Below are 24,707 nucleotides of genomic sequence, written 5' to 3' on the forward strand. Positions count from 1 at the left end.
TGGTACAATTTTTCAAAGGAGCCCTCAATTGGCTTAGTGTCATGGCATTTTGCATCCTCCTCCCTTCTACTAGTGATGGTCTAAAATTTGGGGGCCAACAGAGGTGAGGCAAAGAACCTCACCCCCCCACTGGTGCAAAGGCCTATCCACAAGTATGGCTGTATGCTGGACCGGTAGTCACTGACGGGTATGATCCAATTGCAGTGGTACCAACCTAAGACAGGAGGCTGACGCCTAGAGGTCAGTTCATCCGATGACGGGTAAGGACCATATGTTGAATTGGACTGCCTAACAGGCACGGTCCCTAAGCCACATTGCTTGTTGTTTAATTAAACAAAAAGGGGGAGATGCTGAGAGCCACAGCCGAGTCTGTATGGCCCCTGGCATTTTGCCAACAGTATTGATTGACAGGCAAGACATTACTATCTGCCTCTGCCGCAACTTTTGAGTTCTCGCACTATTTTGGAGTTCTCGTGGGGATTTCCGGGGATTCCCCGAGAGTTCCCATTGGTTGGGGAAGTGCAGGAGGAGGGATTTCCGGGAGAGATATTTCCGGCTGGGGGTTCCTGGACAAGCCTCCTGGCGCGCTCGGGAGGATTCCCCGGGAGCTGTGTGAAGTGTTTTCCTGCAGTTTAAAAATAAAGTTTGTTCCTGCTTCAGTGGCTCGTGATTTGTGCCCAGCCAGACTGCGGCACTTTCCCATTTCCAGCAAGGTAAAAGCTCAATGGGAGAAAGAAGAGATGCACATAGCTGGGTGCAGGATCCTCCATGACTTAGAAAAGTCAGGTCCCATAGAATCTACATCTTCTATGGAACAACTCCATCAGCGGAGCTTCCAAGTCCCTTAGAATTGTGGGTTTCAGGAAGGTTCAAATCTAAGTGTCTCATTAGCTATTAATAAGTTACTATTTTCTAACTCTAGATAAAAAATTTACCAATCAAGTTGTTTTTATCATAAGCTATATTTCCAATAGCCTGATTGACATTTTCACCTTTCTCATATTTTCAATGAACAAAACCAGAGAATTAACCTGAGATCAAATTTAGTCTGGGAAAATATTATTTGTAGATAATTTAAAATAAGACAAATGAAATTTTTTTCTTCAAACTTTTATAACTCACTGAATTATCTCAAATTTTGTCTTTTTAAATTTTCTTTTATAGTCTGACATGAATATTATTTAATACAATTAGATTTTAATAAATAAAAATACCCATTATCTTACACACACATTTATATTTCCCTACAATGATATATTTAGAATTGTCTCAACTGTCCATACTAATTACAACTTTTAAACAAAGTAATAAGTTCTATTTCCTCATGAACATAGAAAAACCACAGGTTAATGATTGACAATTGTCTGTCATAGAGAAGCATCTTAGCAGAGTAATAATAAGCATAGATTTTATGAATATCTAGGGTCACACTTTTTTCACATTTCTTGAATAAAAGGCAAGAAATGTGAAAAGGCTACTCATGCTCTATGAATAGCTAAAAATACTATCAAAATGTTAACTGATAATCTTCTGTAATGTACAAAAGTAGGCAAATTAATAACATTCCTGATTATTAATGTTTCTGCATTTTCCCTTAGTAATAATTATCAAAGTATCCACACTTTTTTAAAATTAATTAACTCAATTTAATTCTACTCCAAGTTCTTAATGTGAACAAACAATGTTGGAAATTATGTATTAGATGATAGAGCAACAAAATTATTATTTATATCAATCATTTATACGAATCAATCACTCACCAAAATATTAAATTTAACACATAACTTTTTCATTTTTAATAATATTAAATATGAAGAAATAACATTAGTTTATCTGATCAGTGAAACTAGTATAGGAAGATTATATAGTTCTGTGTAACTTGTTTTTCTACTAGAAAACAAAGTGTCTCCAATTCACAATAGCTAAACTGTGGGACCAGCCTTGATGCCCTTTAATAGATGAATGGATAAAAAAAATGTGGCATATATACACAATGAAATATTACTCAGAAATAAAAGAGAATAAAATCATGGCATTTGCAGGTAAATGGATGGAGTTAAAGAAGATAATGCTAAGTGAAGTTAGCCAATCCCAAAAAACCAAATGCCTAATATTTTCTTTGATATAAGGAGGCTGATTCATAGTGGTATAGGGAGCAGGAGCATGGGAGGAAATAGAAGAACTCTAGATAGGGCAGAGGGGTTGGAAGGGAAGGGAGGGAACATGGGGTTATTAATGATGGTGAAATGTGATGATCATTATTATCCAAAGTATAGGTATGAAGACACAAATTGGTGTGAATATACTGTGTATACAACCAGAGATAAGAAAAATTATGCTCTATATGTGTAATAAGAATTGTAATGCATTCTGCTGTCATATATAAAAAAGAAAGAAAACAAAGTATCTCAAAAATAATAAAATGTATCTGTTATATTACAAAATGATGAAAACATATAGTTCTAAACCAAAATGATCAAACCAGTTTGATTGGACCAAAGATTTATTCCAAATTCTTACAAAGAAATTCTTCTTAGAAGTTTCTATAAGAAGTTTGGTTGATGTTCTTGTTTTTATTAAAAGCCTAGCACATTTAAATCATTAAAAGTTCAGTGTATTTTTCTTATTTTAAAATTATACAACAGCATATTTTCCCTTTATAATCAGTGAGATGCTGATTCACAATAGCAGGGGTGTGGTGGGGGATGGAGGTTCACTAGAGTGGAGGGGGAAATGAGGGAAAAGAAAGGGGGATGGGAATGGAAAACAGTAGAATGAATCGAACGTTGCTTTCCTACGTTCATATAGGAATATACAACCAGTATAATTTCACATCATATATAATCACAAAAATGAGACGCTATACTCCATGTATATATGATATGTCAAAATACATTCTACTGTCATTTTTAACTAAAAAGAACAAATAAAAAATTATTTTTTAAAAAAATAAAGAGCCTCTACACCCAGACAGATCAAGGAGACACAAATAATTTCAAAGGCACACATTTTGTTTTGTTTCTTCAGTCAAGGGCTGCTGTTAGAGCCAGGGGTATTTTGTAGGTGAGCTGATCTGACAGTTTCACTAGTTGGTCTTGTACTATTCTTTCACATGGCATTCTCATTTTTTTTGGTCTTATTTCTAAATTTTTGATGATATTTCTTTGTATTATAATATCTAGTTATATTAATGTTTGTAAATTTATTGTCATCAGCAGGAAATACTTATTAAGCCACTGGTATGTGAGGAATGCAAAACTTCAAGAAACATATTTACTTATTGCAACTAAGAAGGCAAAATACAAATCCAAATACTATCTTAAGAAAAGAAAACGGCGATGACTCAAAAGACTCAGGCAGGAGGACCACAAGTCCAAACCAGCCTCAGCAACAGCAATCAGGCACTAAGAACTCAGTGAGACCCTGTCTCTAAATAAAATGCAAAATAGGTCTGAGGATGTGGCTCAGTGGTTGAGTGCCACTGAGTTCAGTCCCTGATAATCACCACCACCACCACCCCCAAAAAAGAAAGAAAAGGCAACTTTGTAACATGCCAAAAAAAAAGAGGTATTCAACAGTATTTCCCAAATCATATTTTACACCACACCAGTCCTGAGATTTTTTTTTCTGGGAAATAAATTAATGTGTCTGGTTTCACATAAGTTTGGTCATCACTTCACTGTACAATCTCATCTAGAGGGCTAAACCCACATCCTGACAATAAAAATGCTCTAAGCCACTCTATAATAAAAAAAATCAACTTATTTAACTTTATTCAAACTAGTATTTATCACCAAACTTATTTTGTTAATGCCTATTAATATCTTCTGATATTAATGATTGTGAAGTACAGCAATATTTTCTGAAGGAGTCATTTGATGAACAATGTAAACTGAAAGTACCAGTAGTCCAAATCAAAAGGGCTCAAAAGAACATTTTTTTATTCAAAGATATTTACTGAACTACAAATACATGACAGGTACTGTGCTAAATAATGACTGATATTGTTCTAATTTTGAGTAGAAAATGTACTATTCCCATGCTGCATGTGTTGACCAAATAGGTAAGAAACAATTTAGAGAAAATATTTTTGGAATATGGTTACTTAGGTCCTTTCTACCAATCAAAAATTACATCTCTTAAATGAATTACAGTAGATGGGGTAGAGAGAGAAGATGGGAGGGAAGGGGAGGGGGGAATAGCAGAGGATAGGAAAGGTAGCAGAATACAACAGACACTAGTATGGCAATATGTAAAAACATGGATGTATAACCGATGTGATTCTGCAATCTGTATATGGGGTAAAAATGGGAGTTCATAACCCACTTGAATCAAATGTATGAAATATGATATGTCAAGAGCTTTGTAATGTTTTGAACAACCAATAAAAAAAGTTACATCTCTTGCACCTATGTGTGTGTGCATGCACACTCACACATGCACACATCCACACAAAATATTTAAAAAAATGATACATATTATTATGCTATGAGACAGCAGAGCTATTAAGATTAGGCCATCGAGTCTAATAAAACTGAAATATACCGTAATGGTGTTTTCCCTTATGCACTATAAACAAAAAAATTCTTTAAGTTAGCTCTATTTTCTTCCTCACAAGAGGAAAATATATTATTTCTTTTTTTTATCTTCTCCATATCTCTGGGGATTTATTTCTACGTCATTCTATATGGCTATCACCTTTTCCTAGAGAAATCTTGGTTTTACAGAATAAAAGACAAATCATAATTGGCTTTGGTTTCAGAAGATATATCCACATATTTATTTCATATACCTCCTTTTTTCCCATGGTTCTTTTCCATAAGGCATTTAATCACAGAAGTTAGAGGCAGATGCAGGATTGAGAGATGGGCCTGCCCTTAGGCTTTCTGAGATAAGCAGTCATTTTTTAAACACAAGGGATCAAATCCCTGGAGATACTGGTCAAGGACAGAGTCCTCTGCAGTCTGTTTAAACTATTAATATAGGTGATACTTGAATCCTTCCTTATAAACAAAAAAATTGAAGACTACTCCCAAGGTCTCATCTATATTATCTTCCCAGCATCTCCCTCGGTGAGGCTCTTGGCATTTATTGCAAAATTAATTGTACAAAAGGGGTTTGGTTTTGGTGAAATTCATGGAATACACGTTTGAGACTGAGGCTGAGAAGAAAGGATACATTTGACATTGGTGTGTGGCTCCTCCCAAGCTACGGTTCCCAGATATGCAGAAATCACCTTGCCCTTCTTTTCTAGAGAGAGAATCCTAATTTGTTGTGGTGGTGGTTATTTTGGTGGTGTCCTTAATGAAAGATCTGAAGGACTATATCCAAACAGCTTTCATTTTTGGAAAAACTGGTGTTTGTCATTATCCAAGGTAAGTAGAGATGAATGTATTTTCTAAAATGTTAATTTCTGTTTTTATAACTATATTACAGTATGATATCTTTTGAGATAAAAGTTCAGTTATGACCAATAATCCACACTAAATAATTTCAGACAGGATTAAAAGGTCGTTCTCCTGGTTACGTTTTAGAGGTTATATCTACATGTAGTTACAGGGTTCCAGACTCAAAACTTAAACAAAAGATTCAGTAAACGATTATCACACACTGAGAAGTCCCGGTGGGTTATGAAACAAGGAAAGCAAACTCAAACTAGTCACAAAATGTATCACAAATGCATTTTAAAGAGCATTAGCTCTTTGTGTTTTGTTTTTAGTCTAACTAGTGAATAGCTTGGCTGGGTAAATCACACTAATGGTTTTATATGATAGAAATAGATTTAATGATATCACAGCAAGCAAAGGAAGCACATCAGTCAGAAAACTTGGCCAAACCAAAGTATTGACCAACAGGGAGAAATTCAAAATTCTTCTGAAAGAAGGATCAGTCATAGATAAATGGACTTAATACCAATATCAGAACAGTCTTTGGAAAAAGAGGTATTTCTTCTCTTAAGTGAGGAAACCAAATTAATCATTTTAGAGCTTTCTTTTTCCTAAATGGTTACACCGTTCTTTCATTAGATTGGTCATCAAAGACAAGACCATTAAATATTTTGTAAGATCATCAGTTCAGTCTAGACCAACCCCTAAATCCTTCTTACATACTGAGTCCATCAGTCTTATTGGTTAATTCCTCCAGTAACAGTTTCCCTTTTCCAAGAGCTTCATAGAGTCCTTTTCTCAAAAAAAAAAAATAGCTTTAGAAAAAAATGAACTAAGTGGTAACTGAGCAAAGAGCAAAGCAAAGAAAAGCAACCCAGAGGAAAATTTCTGGGTCCAAAAGTGCTGGAACAAGGGGGTAACTCAGTCTTAAGGAAAATAAAATCATTAAGTGGCATCTACCCACCCTAGGACCTTTGCCATGTATTTCCACAAAGCTCAGCATCCAAACTGTGGCTTCAGTTGGCAAGTAAGTGTGGCACTCCAAACCTCAAGACGTTCTCTCTGCACCAATAACACAGAGATGAAAAATATGACTTTTCCCTTCATGAAACTCACAGTGGTAAAGAAAGAAAGTGACCGATTATCATAAGGCTTAGTATAATAATTTTTTGTTGTTGTTTTGGGGTGCCAGGGATTGAACTCAAGGGCACTCGACCACTGAGCCACATCCCTCGCCCTATGTTGTATTTTTTATTAGAGTCAGGGTCTCATTGAGTTGCCTAGAGCCTCGCTAAATTGTTGAGGCTGCCTTTGCACTCAAGATCCTCCTGCCTCCACCTCCTGAGCCGCTGGATTACAGGCATGCTCCACCACGCCAGGCCATTAGTATAATAATTTCTACACAGAGACATCAGCTATTATGGCAGAACAAAGAATTAGGACATGATTGTGAAGTACAGCAATATTTTTCTGAAGGAATCATTTGATGAACAATGTAAACTGAAAGTACCAGTAGTTCAAATCAAAAAAGAAAGACAAAAAGTCAAAACAAGGAGAAAAAAAAAAGGAAAGGGCATAGGAGGAATGAACAAACAGAGAGAAAGAAGAAAGAAGCAACATCTACGTTAGGTACAGAGAACAGCATGTCATTTGATGGAAGTACAAACTACCTTACTGGGCCATATGATTTGAGGGGACAGAGGGAAGGAGATGAGACTAGGGAAGTAAAGATCACATCAGAAAAGGTTTTGTTTATTGTGTTTGGTCATTTGGATTTGGCCTCATGGTCACAATGTCTCATTGCAGCACAGCTTACAGACTCAATGAACGTCTCTGGATCAGGATTCTCTTCTGGGTCAGTGAGTGAATTCATCCTTTTGGGGTTCCCTTGCAGCAGGGAGATTCAGCTTATGCTGTTTATGGTCTTCTCCATCATCTATCTCCTGACTCTCATGGGAAATGGAGCCATCATCTGTGCTGTGTGTTGGGACCAGCATCTCCACACCCCTATGTACATACTGCTGGGGAATTTTGCATTCCTGGAGATCTGGTATGTCAACTCCACTGTCCCAAACACCCTGGTCAACTTCCTCTCAGAGACCAAGAGCATCTCTTTCACTGGTTGCTTCCTACAGTTATATTTTTTCTTTTCCATGGGCTCTACTGAGTGCTTCTTTCTCTCAGCAATGGCCTTCGACAGATACTTCACCATCTGTCATCCTCTCCATTATGCCATAGTTATGACTGGACAGCGTTGTTTCAACCTCGTGGTTTCCTGCTGGGCGTGTGGCTTCCTCTGGTATCTGGTACCTGTTATTCTTATCTCCCAACTGCCTTTCTGTGGTCCTAATGTCATTGACCACTTTGTTTGTGACTCTGGCCCATTGCTGACCCTTTCATGTGCCCCTGCCCCTATGTCCAAACTCACTAGCTATACCCTAAGTTCCCTGGTCATCCTCCTTAGCTTTCTTTTTATCCTCATCTCCTATGCCCTGGTTCTACTAGCTGTTCTTCAGTTGCCCTCAGCATCCAGTCGGCAGAAGGCATTTTCTACCTGTGGGTCCCACTTGGCTGTGGTGCTGCTATTCTATGGTACCATTATGGTAATACATGTAAGCCCAGGGTCTAGCCACTCCACCTTGATGCCAAAAATCATGACCTTGTTCTATGCAATGGTAACCCCACTCTTTAACCCCCTGATCTATAGTCTCAGGAATAAGGAGATGAAAAGCGCTTTGTGGAAAGTTCTGGAAAAGTTTAAAATTTCTCTAAACATCTTTGGCAACAGGTCCAGAAGTGTGGAATAATCTAGTTTAGTGTGATGAGGGTAAGCTGGCAAAATATTCACATTTAGAATCATCAATTCAAAAAAATTCACTGATTGTCTCCTCTGTGTTAGACACTGAACTCAACACTGGGCTATGCAGATAATTATTTAAATAATTCAGACACAACCCATTCCCTCAAATAACAGTCTTGTGAGATGAGACAGGCAAGCAAAAAACTAATTACCATCCCAGCGGCTAGGGAGGCTGAGGTGGGAGGATTGCCAGTTCTAAGCCAGCCTTAGCAATAGTGAGGTGCTTGGCAACTCAGTGAGACCCGGTCTCTAAAAAAAAAAAAAAAAAATACAAAATAGAGTTGGAGATGTGGCCCAGTGGTAGAGTGCCCCTGAGTTCAATCCCTGGTATGAAAAAAAAAAAAAAAAAAACACTAATTACCATAAAATGCAATTAAGGTTCTCTAATTATTATATATACAGGTTGTCACAGGAACACAAAAAGGAAACACCTAAATTTCCCTGGGATGGGCTGTGAGGAATGACTGTTAGGGAGGACTTCAGTCAACATAATGCTTGACTGTATTTTTTGATGGTGAAGGGAGAAGAAAGCATTATATCTCTACTCAACTTCTAGTTTGAATTCTTTTTCAATCTTATTGTGAAAGGATATAAGATTTTATATCTGAAGTTCTTGATAGGAACTTGATTCTTTCCTTAATCAACTGTTGAATTTGACATTACCTAATTAAATCTATGAAATTAGTATGACAATTCCTATAATATAGAACAATTAGTGTCAGATTTTAATGAGAAATTGTTTATTAAATTCTCCGCTACTATCTTTAACATGTAGAAAGCACTCAATAAATGTTATTAGAATATTAATTGTGGTTCATTTTGTGTTTTCTTCTTCTTTATCAGAATCAAAAGCAATCTCATACCCACCCGCTCTGTGAAAGTCACGTCCTATTTCTCTTGGCAAATCTCTTCCATGTGAACTTCCATGGAACATAGAGCATGATTCCTACATTTTTACCCAAAATATACTGTTTGGTTTGGTTTGGGGTTTTGATTTTGGTTATATATGTGTGTGTGCAAATGTGTGTCCATGGTGTTGACAGGCACCTGGCCGATTCCATAACTTGGCTATTGTGAACTGCACTGCTATCAACATTAATGTTCCCATATCACTATAGTATGCTGATTTTAGTTCTCTTGTATAAATAGCAAGAAGTGGGATAACTGGGTCATATGGTGGTTCTACTCCTTGAGTTTTGAGGAATCTCCATACTGCTTTCTGGAGTGGTTGAACTAATTTGCAGTCTCACCAACGATGTATAAGTTTTCCTTTTTCTCCACATCCTTGGGAGCATTTATTATTATTTGTATTCTAATTGGAGTGAGATAAAATATCATTATAGTTTTGATTTGCATTTCCCTGATCATTAGGAATATTGAACATTTTTCCACATATTTGATGGTGACTTATATTTCTTCTTTTTAGAAGCATCTATTCAGTTCTTTTGCCCATTTATTCATTGGATTATTTGTTTTTTTTGTATTACATTTCTGAGTTCTATACTCTGGATATTAATCCTGTATCCTAGGAGCAGCTGGTAAAGATTCTCTCCCATTCTGTAGGGTCTCCCTTCAGACTCGTGTTTCCTTTGCTGTGAAGAAATTTTTAAATTTGATACCATCCCATTTGCTGATTCTTGTTTTTATTTCTTGAGTTTTAGGCATCTTACAAAGCACCAATATGTTGGAGTGCTGAACCTGTGTTTTCTTCTAGCAATTGCAGTGTTTCTGGTCTAATTTCTAGGACTTTGATCCACTTTGGATTGACTTTGGTGCAGGATGACAGACAGGGATCTAGTTTCATTCTTCTGCACCACTTGTTAAAAAGGTCATCTGTTCTCCAATATGTTTTTGGCACCTTTGTCAAGTATCAGATGACTATATTCATGTGGATTTGCATCTGGGTATTCTGTTCTATTCCATTCATCTTCGTGTGTGTGTGTGTGTTGATGTTTATACTATGCTGTTTTTGTTACTATAGCACTTTAGTATAAGTTGATCATATATTGAGATTGTTATTCTTGCTCAGCATTGCTTTGACTACTGGGAATTTTATGCTTCCAAATGAATTAATCAAACACTTTCCTCTACTCCAATAATGAAACTTCTGGGAAAGAAATTCAGAAAACTATCCCCTTCATAATAATCTCAAAAAAAATAAATACTTGGGATTAAATCTAACCCAAAAAGGTGAAAGGCCTCTACAATAAACTTAGAACTTAGAAGACACAAAGTCCACCCATATCCTTGTGTTACCTAAAGCTCGGTCCTTGTCCCCAATACAAATCCAATAACGAGGACATGGTTTTGAGAAAAGGGAAAAAGAAGTTTTATTGCTTTGCTAGCAAAGGAGAAACACAGGGGACTCCTGTCCCAGATGCTGAGATTCTGACCATCAGGGAAAACAGAGGGTTTTTAAAGAAGGTATTCAAAGGCTAGATTCCTGGTGTGCCCTGCAGGGGGTCCCAGGTGTGCCTTGAGGCTGTGTTGAAATTCACTTGTTAATTTGGGAATTAGTTACTTTCTACTTATTCTGGTGGCATTTCCTTCCTGTGGAGAACAGATAACTCAAGGTGTAACAGTGGTCCACTTTATGATTTGGATATATCCCTGTTGTGCTGTCACTGCAACTTATTTTTCAAATGGACATGTTTCTTTCTCTTCCTTTCTCCCTGCTCCTCCCTAATCTCTCCTGCTCCCTAATCTCAGGGGAAACAGGATTACCTTTCTTCCCCATCTGGGGCAGATTTATCTGTTCCTGAGTACACTCCCACCAGAGGAAACAAAGTAATCCATACTTCAGGATGCTACCAGAATATCTCAGAATTAACTATCTCCCAAATTAATAAGTGAATTATAACTCCAACACAGAACACGTGGAATGTAGCCTTTGTTGGTTTTTTTTGTTGTTGTTTTGTTTTTATTATTGGTTGTTCAAAACATTACAAAGCTCTTGACATATCATATTTCATACATTTTATTCAAGTGGGTTATGAACTCCCATTTTTACCCCATATACAGATTGCAGAAGCACATTGGTTACACATCCACATTTTTACATATTGCCATACTAGTGACTGTTGTATTCTGCTACCTTTCCTATCCTCTACTATCCCCCCCTCCCCTCCCTTCCCATCTTCTCTCTCTACCCCATCTACTGTAATTCATTTATCTCCCTTGTTTTTTTTTTCCCTTTCCCCTCACATCCTCTTATATGTAATTAGACTGTGGAACCAACCTAGATGCCCTTCAATAGATGAATGGATAAAAAAAATGTGGCATTTATACACAGTGGAGTATTACTCAGCACTAAAAAATGACAAAATCATGGCATTTGCAGGGAAATGGATGGCATTAGAGAAGATTATGCTAAGTGAAGCTAGCCAATCCCTAAAAAACAAATGCCAAATGTCTTCTTCTATATAAGGAGAGCAACTAAGAACAGAGCAGGGAGGAAGAGCATGAGAAAAAAAAATTAACATTAAACAGGGACGAGAGGTGGGAGGGAAAGGGAGAGAGAAGGGAAATTGCATGGAAATGGAATGTAGCCTTTGAATTACCTCTTTAAAAGCCCTGTGTTCCTGCCAATGGGCAGAATCACAGCTTTCAGGACAGGAGTCCCCTTTGTTTCTCCTTTGCTAGCAAAGCAATAAGCTTTCTTTTACTTTTTTTCTAAAAACCACGTCCTTGTTACTGGATTGGCATTGGGGAAAAGGACCAAGCTTTTGACAACAAAGATAATCTTGTTCCTTACCCCCAGGTTAGTCAGGGGGACAGGGAGAAGAGGAAAAGAAAAAAATATATATTCCTTTTAAAATAAGCTGCAAAGGCTATATTCAAAAGATAAAAGTGTACCACTGTTACACTTGAATAGGCAGAATTAATTCTGTCAAACTATCCATATTACTAAAAGCATTATGCAGATTTAGTGTGATTTATATCAAAAAGCCAATGATATTCTTTACAGAATGAGAAATGGCAATTTGACTGGTAGACATCATAGATCCTTCCTGTCCATGGCTTGGTACAGAGTGAGCAGAGAAAAAGCAGTTACTCATTCTCCCTGGAAAGGGAAAGATAGAGGGCCACATAATCAATCTCTGGCCAGGTTGATTGATGGGATTCTTCTTTTATTCAAGACCAATATGTAAACCTGGGAGACATGCTCCCTTTACCTAAAACACAGACATCAAGAAACAAGCAAAAATGTGCCCAATAAATAGGCAAGATAAATCAACTTTAATAAAATGGAGCTGAATAATTATCCTGACAAAGTATTCAAAATAACTGTCAGTAAGTATTCAAAATAACTGTCAAAATAAATATCTATGAATTAAAGGGAATAATGCATTAACCATGTGAGAATTTTGCAAATAAAAAAAACAGAAAATATTTTTAAACTACTATTACCAAAAGCTCAGTCCTGGTCCCAGATGACAATTCATGCCAATTTTATAATAAATATGTTTTATTTATTTATTTTATTTATTTGTCATACATGTTATACATGACAGCAGAATGTATTTTGATTCATCGAACAAGATTGGAGCACATTTTTTCATTTCTCTGGTTGTACACAAAGTAGAGTCACACCATTCATGTCTTCATACATGTACCTAGGGTAATGATGCCCATCTCATTCCACCATCTTTCCTATCCCCAAACCCCCTACACTCACCTCCCTCCCTTTTGCCCATTCAAAATTCTTCCATCCCTCCCATGCCCCCCACCCCCATATGGATGAGTATCTACTTATCAGAGAAAACATTTGGCCCTTTGTTTTGACGTAAGCCAATCCCAAGACATGATTTTAAGAAAAGAGGAAAAAAGGAAGTTTTATTGCTTTGTTAGTAAAGGAGAAATGTAGGGGACTCCAGTCACAGAGGCTATGATTCTGCCCATCAGGAGGAACAGGGATATTTAAAGAAACTCTTCAAACATTGCATTCCAGGTATGCTCTGGTAGGGATCCTAGGGTGCCTTGATGGTATGTTAGGACTCACTTGATCATTTGGGAGATATTCACTTCCAAGATCCTCTGGCAGATATTTCCTTTCTGTGGTGTTTTCAAGGACAATTAACTAGGGGAAAAGATAACACTGTCTCCCTAATCTTGTTAAGGAGGGGAGAGGGGAGAAGACAGAAAAAAAAAACATGTCCTTTTAAAAATAAGCCTCAGCAATTATCAAGAATACAAGCAACAATAAGTGTTGGCGAGGAAGTAGGGAAAAAGTTACATTCATACATTGCTGGAGGAACTGCAAATTGGTACAACCACTCTGAACAGCAATAGGGAGATTCCTTGTAACACTTGGAATAGAACCACCATTTGACCCAGCTATCTCACTCTTTGGTCTATAACCAAAGGACTTAAAACCAGCATACTATGGTGATGCAGCCACATCAATATTTATAGCAGCTCAATTCATAATAGCTAAGCTGTGGAACCAACCTAGATGCCCTTCAATAGATGAATGGATAAAAAACTGTAGTCTATACACACAATGGAATATTACTCAGCATTAAAAGAGAATAAAATTATGGCATTTGCAGGTAAATGGATGGAGTTGGAGAATACGATGCTAAGCGAAGTAAGCCAATCCCAAAAAACCAAAGGCCAAATGTTCTCTGATAAGTGGATGCTAATGCATAATGCAGGAAAGAACATGGGAAGAATGGAAGAACTTTAATTAGGCAAAGGGGCGGGAGGAAAAAGGGGCATGGTGGTAGGTAAGACAATGGAATGAGACCAACATCATTACCCTAGGTATATGTATGATTACACAAATAGTGTGACTCTGCATTGTGTACAACCAGAGAAATGAAAACTTGTGCCCCATTTGTGTGCAATGAAACGAAATGCATTCTGCTGTCATGTATAACTAATTAAAAAAATTAAAAATAAATTAAAAATAAAAAAATAAAAATAAGCCTCAGAGCAATGAGGGCTATATTCAAAAGGTGAAGTGGACCACTGTTATAGTACAGAAATCATAGAGCTGAAGAACAATAGCTAAACTGAAGTCCTATTCACCATAGGACTTCAACACAGACTGCACCAAGCAGAAGAGTTAGTGAACTTGAAGATATGTTGTTGTAAATAATTCATCTATAAGAGCAAAAAAAAAATTAATACAGAAATGTTAAAAGTTTTAATGGGACACCAGCAACTGGACTAACACATACTTCAGGGGACTCTAAGAAGGAGAGGGGAAGACAATAGATCAATTAAAATAAATAAAGGATAAAAATTTGACAAAATTGGGGGAGAAAATGGACATCCACAAGAAAGAAACTCAAAGAAGTTCAAATAAACCCAAAGGAATCCACATTGAAATTGTAATCAAATTGTCAAAAACAAAGAGAATTTTGGAACCAATAAGAAAAAAGCAACTTTTGACAAAAAGATGTGAGAAATAGAGTCCTGTAGTTTATTTTCAGAATATAGTATTTAGCTTTAAGTGTAAAAATTGTAATATAATATTTGAATAAAAAAGCTTGTGATATAATATAAAACTTGTGATGTAAGAAAGGTATCTGGAGGGGAGAACAGAATGGAAAGTTACAAGCTGTTAACACCAGAGTGTAAAAATTCACAGCTCTTTGAGAAACAGAAGGTAAGAAGAAAGGCCCTTCACCCCCACCTGACCAATGGAGATAAACAATGTACTTGCCAAAAGGTACTTGATCCCAGGGGACTTTCTTACCACAGAGAACAAAGAGAGGTAAGGACAAGAAAAAGTAGATTTCTTTAAATTACTCAATAGGAGATAGTAAAACCTAGGTGACATTCCAGAAGATTATGCACTCCATAGTACTCAAATAATGAGGAACTGGGAAAGGGATCTTGTACTGTAGGAAATAAAACACTAGTTGTACCCAATCTGAGGATCCCTGATCTCCAGGCACCTGATCTTGAAAGACCAGCATTGAAGTAAAGCCTGGCTTTTGCTGTAACTTGTGTCTTTTAACCCATTCTTTGGGCTTGAACAGGTGAGTGTGTTTCTCACAAAGGGAACTACCAAATCATAATTTTCTTAGGAGAAAGCCTACAGGTCAGTAGGAAGAGGGAGGAGATTTAAAATACTAGATGGAAAACAAACAGGGGTTGGGGATGTGGCTCAAGTGGTAGCACACTCTCCTGGCATGCGTGAGGCACTGGGTTCGATCCTCAGCACCACATAAAAAAATAAACTAAATATATTGTGTCCACCTAAAAAAACTAAAAAGTAAATATTAAAAAAAGAAAACAAACAAACAAACAAAAGACCCTGCCAACTAAGAAGACTATACCGGCAAAATCACCTTCAAATACTGAAAACCGGTAAAGAAACAAAAGCTATGGGAGTTTTATTACCCCTCCATGTGACTAAAAGACGTTTTTTCAAGTTCAAATGGCCAAGTTTTTTTTTCAAGTTTCAAACATGAAAACATACTAACTAACTATAAAGGCAAGTATATCATCAAAATCCTATTGTTCTAATACTATATTGGTGGTGAGTGAATCACTTTTTATTTTAATATAAATGTTAAGGATGAGAGTAACATCAACAAGATGGAAGAACAGAAGTTCTTTGGTTCCACTCTCTTCTAAAAAACCCAGCTAGCAAATATCCACAGTCAAGAATGCCCCTGTGAATATCCCAGAACTCAGGGTTGACAGACACACCCTCTTCATTGCAGAGCTGAGAAAAGACATGGAAAGAGGAAGGTTCTCTGACCACATCAGCCCTCCCCCAAGCCAATGTGGTTATCACAGATGGACAATTCCCCTGGACCAGCGGTTTCTACAGTGGGAGTGAGTTGGAAGGAGGCATTCGGCTTCCTCACCATTCCAGGACCCATCACAGGAAGTTCAATCCTGTCTCATTTCAAAGTGAGACTGAATGAAATTAAGAAGCTTCTGCATAGCAAGAAAACCAACAGAAGGAAGAGGTAACATCTGGAAGGGAAAGAATATTTCTAAGCCATATAAGGGCTGTGGGAATAGAAAAATATCAAATAATCTGATGTTTTAAAAATGAGCAAGCCCAGTGTGTTCAAAGCCAGCCTCAGCAAAAGCAAGGTGCTAAGTCACTCAGTGAGACCCTATCTCTTAATAAAATACAAAATAGGGGTGGGGATGTGGCTCAGGGTCACTTGAGAGCTCCTGAGTTCAATTCCTGTTTGTTGTTGTTTTTTTTTAAAAAAAGGGCAAGGAATCTGAATATGCATTTCTTAAAAGAAAATGTACAAATGGCCAGCAATTATATGAAAAAAAAAGCTTGGGCATAATTAATTATCAGGGAAATACAAACCAGAATTACAATCAGATATCATCTCACAAGAAAAGTAAAAAAAAAAAATGGAGTAATAAATCAATTATGGAGAATTAAGAAATTTGGACTTTATTTTGTGAATAATGACACCACTGTTTTTATATTTTCATTTTATTGTATTGTATTTTTTTAAGTACTGAGGCTTGAACCCAGGGGGACACTTTGCCATTTAGCTACATCCCCACCCCTTTTTATTTTTATTTTTAGACAGGATCACTAAGGCTGGCCTTGAACTAATGATCCTCCTACCTCATCATCCTGAATCACTGAGTTGGCAGGCGTGCTCTTCTGGGCCCAGGTCTGTTGATGGCTTTTGAGCAGGCAAATAAATAAGATCAAAGCTACATTTGAAGAGTTATTAGGGAGTGAGGTATATTGAGTAAGAGGTAATAAAGGTCTAAATAATTTTTTCCTAAAAATGTCAAAGTGAGGACATTTTTATTCATTTTCATCAGATTTGTACAGAAACAAGTGTTCCTAGGGTGTGCATTGCTGATGTCCTCGGTATTTTATACCACTTGGTCTAAGCATTCATTACCACCTGGTGTTTTAGTCATACTATGTAAACCTTGAATTACATAAGGTAGAAATGGAAGGGACACTAATTAATAAAACTAAATACTTTTTGCATGTATGAATATGCCACAATGCACCACCACCAAAACCCAAAAGTTCATAGTTTACATTAGAGTTTATTCTTGTGTTGTACATTGTATGGGTTTTGATAAATGTGTAATGGCATGTATCCACCAGTATAGCACCATACAGAATAGTTTCACAGTCCTAAAATCCTCTGTGCAACGCCTATCATCCTTCCCTCATCAAAGCACTTGGTTCTAATTTAACTTCCCCACCCTCATTGTCATTGTCTGACACAAAGGCATCCTAATCCCAGAACAAAAGACAAATGACAAAATAAATATTTTGGTAGTGAGGGTTAGCAAGGAAATATTGGGGGTGGTGGGTTATAAGGGAATCTATTCCTGAATTGTTTTGTTTTTTTTAAAGAGAGAGTGAGAGAGATAGAGGTAGAGAGAGAGAGAATTTTTTAATATTTATTTTTTAGTATTTGGCAGACACAACATCTTTGTTTGTATGTGGTGCTGAGGATCGAACCCGGGCCGCACGCATGCCAGGCTAGTGCGCTACCGCTTGAGCCACATCCCCAGCCCCCCGAATTGGTTTTTTAAGTAAGGAAAACAGAATATGAACAGAGTATATTACACAGGACATTTGTATATAGAGAAAAGAAGAAATTGGGTTTGTAACAGTAATGACCAGAAGCAATCAAAGCAATAAAAATAAAAAATGAAGTAAATACTTTTCTCATGCTGAGAAACCATTCAAGTAATTTAAATATTAATGTTTCTTCTACTTACCTTTCATATCTAAAGAATCTTATCATGCTAAGTGCTTTTTCAAAATCCTATAAATTTTCATTTAATACCCTACAATGTTTGTAACTCAACATTTTCTTGCCAGGCACGTAATACATACCTATAATCCCAGGGACTTACACAGGAGGATTGCAAGTTCAAAGCCAGCCTCAGCAATTTAGCAAGGCCCCAAGCAACTTAGCGAGACCCTGTCTCTAAATAAAATATAAAATAAATAAAACATAGTAAAAGGGGGACTGGGGATGTGGCTCAGTGATTAAGCACCCCCTGGGTTCAATCCCTGCTATTAAAAAAAAAATCTCATTGAGTTCTGTATCCTTCAGTATATGGAACAACAGAGATTATGAATAGTTTCTCAACTTCATGTCAGAACATTTGGGAATGTATTGTGTGTCTCATTTTTCCTCAAACTATGTCTTCTGGAAGTTTCTAGGTTCTGTATTCCAAATGGTCATGCTCTTTGTAAGTCAATGGTACCTTAAAGAAGTTTGCCATCTCTACTGGTTTCTCAAAGAATGTGTAATCATTAGCTTCTTAAAGACCCACTGGCTTGGAAGAGAAGTTTTTCCCTAATGCTACAGAGGCCAAGTCCCAAGAGAATATGAGATAAAGAAAGCACATTCTTAATTTTTGTGCAGCAGTAAAAGTCATTATCTAGTGATTATAAAATAAGTCATTTTAAGATTTAGGTCATATCAAAACTGTGATGGCTTCATTTTGGGGGTACTGCTAAAAGTTGTGACACCTCTAAGTCATTCTCCTCTTATTCCATAATTTCTTAAAATTGATTTATTAATGCTTCTGGTTTACAGTATTTTAAAAAGAGATACCTATAATGAAAAGACGAATAAATATAGCTTTCTCTTGAGGACTTCCCAGAGCATCAGTGTGCAGACAAGGCTGGAAGGAAAAACTCTTGAAAATTTTGTTTTGCCTAAAATATAAGCCCTAACAACTTTCAGGACTAATATCCCTGTATATTTTTTAAAGTTTTTTTTTTCTCATGTAACAAATCCCTGACATCTTTCTCATAAAATGTGGGATGAAGGAAATTTATGACAAAAGAAAATATTTGACTTATTTATTAGAAATTTTTAGTTTTACACAGGCATATGAGAAAAATCAACCCCAATATTCTATGGGAGGAAAGAAAATACATTTAAAAAGGAAGTTTCATGCTTGGATCTTATTTTTCAAACTTCTCCACATATTGACCAAATAAATATAACATTGCTGTGTTAATATAGGACATCTATCAGCCTATGAAACAAAGTGAAAGATCAGGCAAAAGCTTACAGACTCTTTTTCTTCAGAAGATCTTGCAACATTACAATATCAAAAGTCAGTATTGGTAAGTAACTTTATAAAATTGCAGTTTTATGGTGCTCAAGCTAATAGCAACCATGGAAACTCAGTCATAATGGCTTTAAGGTGATTTCTACTCACTTACTATAAAATATGTTCATTTCTGCATATTTAAATAAAGTTAAGTAATATATTTAACTGAACTATAAATATTATACTATAAGTAGGATTTGGGCTAAGAAACAAATACTTTTATTAAGGGTCAATTTTTGTGTTACATGTTTGCCAGAAACTATATAGATCATTCCTGACCCAAAATAACGGACTTACAAAATGAGTTTAATTTTATCTAGTTCAACTGTGGTCATATAGGAAGAAATTTAGAACAGGCAAACATTTGTTTTTGTGTGGAAAACTGGTATTTTTTAAAAAATCAGTGTATACAACCAAGAAAAAAATTAAAGTATGATATATTTTGACAATTCTTTTTAAAATGATCCATGTCTGTTCTTGTCTCTTTACTCATAAAAAAGAGACACATTTTAAACTATTAGTAATATGTCTCTTGATCTTGCAGGATACCGACCTAATGAATATCTCTGAGCCAGAGTCCAACTTTGCTTCTGTAAGAGAATTTATACTCCAAGGTTTCTCTTGTGAGTGGAGGATTCAGATCTTCCTCTTCTCTCTCTTCACTACAACCTACGTGTTCACCATAACTGGGAATGGGACCATTGTTTGTGCACTGTTGTGTGACAAGCGACTTCACACCCCCATGTACATGTTCCTGGGGAATTTCTCCTTTCTAGAGATCTGGTATGTCTCTTCTACTGTCCCCAAGATGTTGGTCAACTTCCTGTCAGAGAAAAAAACCATCTCCTTTGCTGGGTGCTTCCTCCAGTTCTATTTCTTTTTCTCATTGGGTACATCTGAATGCTTGCTTTTGACTGTCATGGCCTTTGATAGGTATCTAGCTATCTGCCGTCCCCTGCACTACCCTAATATCATGACTGGGAATTCCTGTATCAAACTGGTCATTATCTGCTGGGTTTGTGGGTTTCTGTGGTTCTTAATTCCCATTGCCCTCATCTCTCAAATGCCTTTCTGTGGACCAAACACTATTGACCATGTTGTGTGTGATCCAGGGCCACTCTTTGCGTTAGCGTGTGCCACAGCCCCAGGAACTCAAATGCTATGCTACACTTTAAGCTCATTAGTTATCTTTGGTAACTTTTTCTTTATTCTTGGGTCCTATACTCTGGTCCTGATAGCTGTGCTACGTATGCCTTCAGCCTCTGGAAGACATAAAGCCTTCTCCACCTGTGGGTCTCACTTGGCCGTGGTATCGTTGTTCTATGGTTCTCTGATGGTCATGTATGTGAGCCCAGGACTGGGACATTCTGCTGGGATGCAGAAAGTTGCAACACTGTTTTATGCTATGGTGACCCCACTATTTAACCCCCTCATCTACAGCCTCCGAAATAAGGAAATAAAGGCAGCCATGAGGAAAATTATGGGGATTCCTAACATAATCTGAGGTCTATTGGATGGTTTCTGTATGATCAGGTCAGTATAGTCAAACAAGATGCATTAAGAATTATATAGTTATCCATATCTACAAATGTGAATAGTGATATTTACTATATTAGCTATGAAATTAAACATCTGTAGGCCCCTTTGTAGAATTAAAGTGGCCAGATTACATAGATAAATGGATGCCTGTGGCTTCTTGTTTGAACTTGTGTATATTAACTGAGGAAGGTACATGTTGGGTGTTTTCTGGATAGTTTTCATAAGTAAAAAACTTCTTCTGTTCTATTTGATAATATAAATTTATAGTTATGAGATAAATAAAATTATAAGTATGTCATTTGGTTTGTTTTGTTAGTTGATTATAAATAAAAGGAGGAAAATATAGTTTCTTGATTGTGGTTCTTACCCTATGTGCCTTTATTATATGGTCATTCCTGATAAATAAGCCCTTGAATGATTTATTAAAATTTTTATGGGACAATAAAATATTCTAGCCTAATGATATCTAAATGTATGCTGTTTTATTTATATATTACCTTTTTCTAAGCCTCTAAGGAGAAGCTTCTAATTTTATGTACAGCAACATCAGTTGGAATTATTAGAAATACAGTGTCCTGGGCACTTAATTTTTTACCTAAATGAGGAATCACCAAAAACTTCATGGGTCCTTTGAGTTTTAGATAATAGAATATTTTCTCCTAAGTATCAAACAGGGAAATTACTTACTTGGGGATAAATTGCAAAAGCTCCAAAAAAAAATGACTATTCATTGTTATTTGTTGTTGAAACTGTGAAAACAAATTAAGAAAAAATTTTAAAGGAGAAAAGCATCCAGAATTCAATATAATGTAGCTATTTTTATTTATATGTGTTTTGTTTAATATAATGTGGAATTTGTTTCCATATTATAGCAAATTTTATAGTTATTGCTTTTAATAATCATAATATTCCACTGAGCAAATATGATATGGGTTGTGAATTTTTATGTGGTGAGGTGAACATTTTCCTAGAAGGAGGGCTTTACTTCCAAGGAACTAAGAATTCTTTTTTAAAGGAGTAAGAAAAGTAATTTTTAGGAGGAGAAATGTAAGAAAAATGAATACCACCACCACAAAATAATCTCTTACAGAATTAGTACAGGTTACTGAACACTCCCATATCCTCTTTCCATTTACTACCAATTCTCCTTTTGGACATTATAGTTACCCCTATTTTTTGGTTATAAAATAATATCTCAATCAAATCTTCATAAAGATTTGCCATGAAAATATTTTGCCAACTTAAATCAAGATTCATCGTCTAATTCAAAACAGAACTGTCCCAGAAAATTCAGGATATGGGAATATTATATGCATCTAGCAATTCTACTTTTAGGGCTTTTTGTCTTAAAACAGTATCTTGAAAAAGAGATGATTATTCAGTTCAAAAGGCAGAAATGCGTTTGTAAATTTTGGCATGAACATTTCAGAAGGAGAAATATTTGCTCCTTTGATATAAGAAGTTGTCAAACTCCTCATTCAATCTTACTACAGAAACTGACATATATTTCTCACTTATACAGCCCCATGGGATGTTTCCTATTTCTACATCCTTTTCCAGGGAATGTGATTATTTAATTTCCTGAGCTTGATCAGAAAAGACGTCAAGAAGAACGACTGGCAATATTTCCACTATAATATCACAATTCCTTGTCTTTGATCACTAAGTTAATATCTTTATGCAGCCACTAGCTTTTCAACAGTTTTGTCTTATAATTCCAAATATTATGATTGGTTCACAGTACTTTCCATAATGCTAAATTATTTACACTACAAATTAACATGCTGTATTTTTTCAAATCCAAACTATATCCTTGAGAGAGAAAGAGGGGAAGAGAAAAAGAGTATTAGGGATGGCAATAAAAAGGATAGAAATTTCTTCCCCCCTCAGCTTTTAGACTTTCAAAAGAGCACAATAGGGTAACATTTAAAAATAACTGTGCTGGTTAGTGGTTTCCTCAAGGGAAATGAAAATAGACAGTCAGCATTTTTTACTTTTAAATTTGAATCATGAGTTTATTAGCTACGACCACACTCTCTACCACTAAAGAAGGAAAGGGCCAGCACATTGGAATCACGTAGGTTGATTTCAAATCTAAATTATTTGGCTTTTTTGCCTTGAATTGTTTAATCAAAAAAAAAAATAGAGCTAATAATAATATGTCAGAGAGTGGCTGAGATGAATAAATGAGATGAATCAGAATACCATATTATACATATTGTGTATGGAATCAATTTCAATTAATATTATTCATGTTTTTCATTTTAAAACCCTTTGCATTTATAAAACACTTTCACATAGATGCTCAGTTAAATTTTGCAGTTTCTGTCACTTAAGTAGGGTAGATATTTCCATATTTATTTTATAAATGAGACTCAAAGAAAGCAAATACATCGTCGAAGGTCATGTTCAGTAAGTGAAGGAATTAGTTCTGACTAGGAGTTCAGTCACCTTTCTGCTGTACCATGTGTCCACTCCTAGGAACTATGGCTGAGTCCTCTGTGTCTGCCTTCAGCACGATGTGGCCATGCTGACCAAAGAGCAGGATTTATGAAGGACAAATGAGTGTAGGATAACACAAAGGAATTTCTTCTCAGCTATTTTGGGAGAAAAACTACACAAATTATATGAAAATATTTAATATGTAAAATATGTATTGAGTGAAAAAGGAAGACCGTGAAACGTTATTATATAATTTTACATAGAGTCATGATGTGGGTAACTTAGATTGTTTATTTCCTCTTTTATGTTAACATCTGTCTAAATTTTCCATGATAAAAATGTATGTTACTTCTAATTTGGGTGTGGAACTTAGAAAACTAATATCTAGGAATGAATACATAACTTCGAGCAATGCTTTTAGACACCACCTACCTAAGCTTCCCTGCTACTCTGTGCATAAGAAATAAATACTGCTGCAGCTAGGATAACCTTTATAATGTTATCTTTGCAGAGCTTCTCAGAGACTTTTCCATGTGGGCGTTTTGTAGAGAAGTGGACATTTAGGACCCTAGTAACTGTATTTCTCTCAGAGTCAGCTCTTTCTGTACAGGGATAAGGAATCTGTGGCTGCAAACTCTGACTTTGCAATTTTCATTCTAAATGCTTGGAAGAGAAGTAAAGAAAAACAATGGAGGGAAATACCATGCAGTCACATGAATCGCTAATGAAACTTCCCAAACAGGAATGTTTTCCCCAGGAACTTCTATCTATATCTGTCTCTGCCCTGAGCCCCATGCTTATCACTAGCATAAGCACCAGTTTTCATTAAAAGTTTAAATAATTATGCTTTGTATACCTACCCACTATTTATCTGTGGTTTTTTATAACAATATATCTTAAATCATCACCCCTTTCAAATAAGTCATTTATTTGTCAAAATATACATTTAATCATCTTAATAAAAACAGATCCATTTTTTTAATGAAAATTCAACTATCTCCAAAGAAGAATCCAGGATTTAAGGAACTGTATTACTTAATAAATAGTAATTATTGTGGAATAATACTAACTTTTTATTAAGTAATAATTATTAAGGAATAAATAATAACTTTTTATCAAATATTGCAGCTACTCCACTTATTACCCACCGAAGTGTTAGAAACAAAAAGGAAACTCAGCTTCTGTCCAATGACCCAGAATTATCATGTGCATTAAGCTTAGATTGAACTACCTAGAATAGAAGCTCAAGTAACAAGACATAGTGGTTAGATGTCTGCTTTCTCCCCCCTCACCTCTGTCTTATTAATACTTCTAAGAGGTCCATGGCAACCTGGAGATAGCAGTTCTAAGACACCATTGGGCACCCTGGCTCTTCTGCAGTTTTCAGGAATCCTTCTTAATATATGTTTCCTTTCTCAAGGCCACCT

General features: G+C 36.1%; 2 protein-coding genes across 2 annotated transcripts; both read left to right on the forward strand.

Annotated features, from left to right (window-relative positions):
- Positions 1-7,030: 7,030 nt before the first annotated feature.
- On the forward strand, positions 7,031-8,194 carry LOC124104752 (olfactory receptor 11H12-like). The gene has a single exon (XM_046461845.1). The coding sequence runs from the start codon at positions 7,031-7,033 to the stop codon at positions 8,192-8,194; it is 1,164 nt and encodes a 387-aa protein (XP_046317801.1).
- An 11,634-nt stretch (positions 8,195-19,828) lies between these two features.
- LOC124104520 (olfactory receptor 11H12-like) lies at positions 19,829-21,168 on the forward strand. The gene has a single exon (XM_046461513.2). It carries the CDS (start codon positions 19,856-19,858, stop codon positions 20,801-20,803), a length of 948 nt encoding a protein of 315 aa, XP_046317469.1. The 5' UTR covers positions 19,829-19,855; the 3' UTR covers positions 20,804-21,168.
- The last annotated feature ends 3,539 nt before the right edge of the window (positions 21,169-24,707 follow it).

The sequence above is a fragment of the Marmota monax genome, unplaced genomic scaffold (assembly GCF_021218885.2).
Source record: "Marmota monax isolate L192 unplaced genomic scaffold, Marmota_monax_Labrador192_F-V1.1 WCK01_AAM20220418_F8-fsc00001, whole genome shotgun sequence".
Classification (NCBI taxonomy): Eukaryota; Metazoa; Chordata; class Mammalia; order Rodentia; family Sciuridae; genus Marmota; species Marmota monax.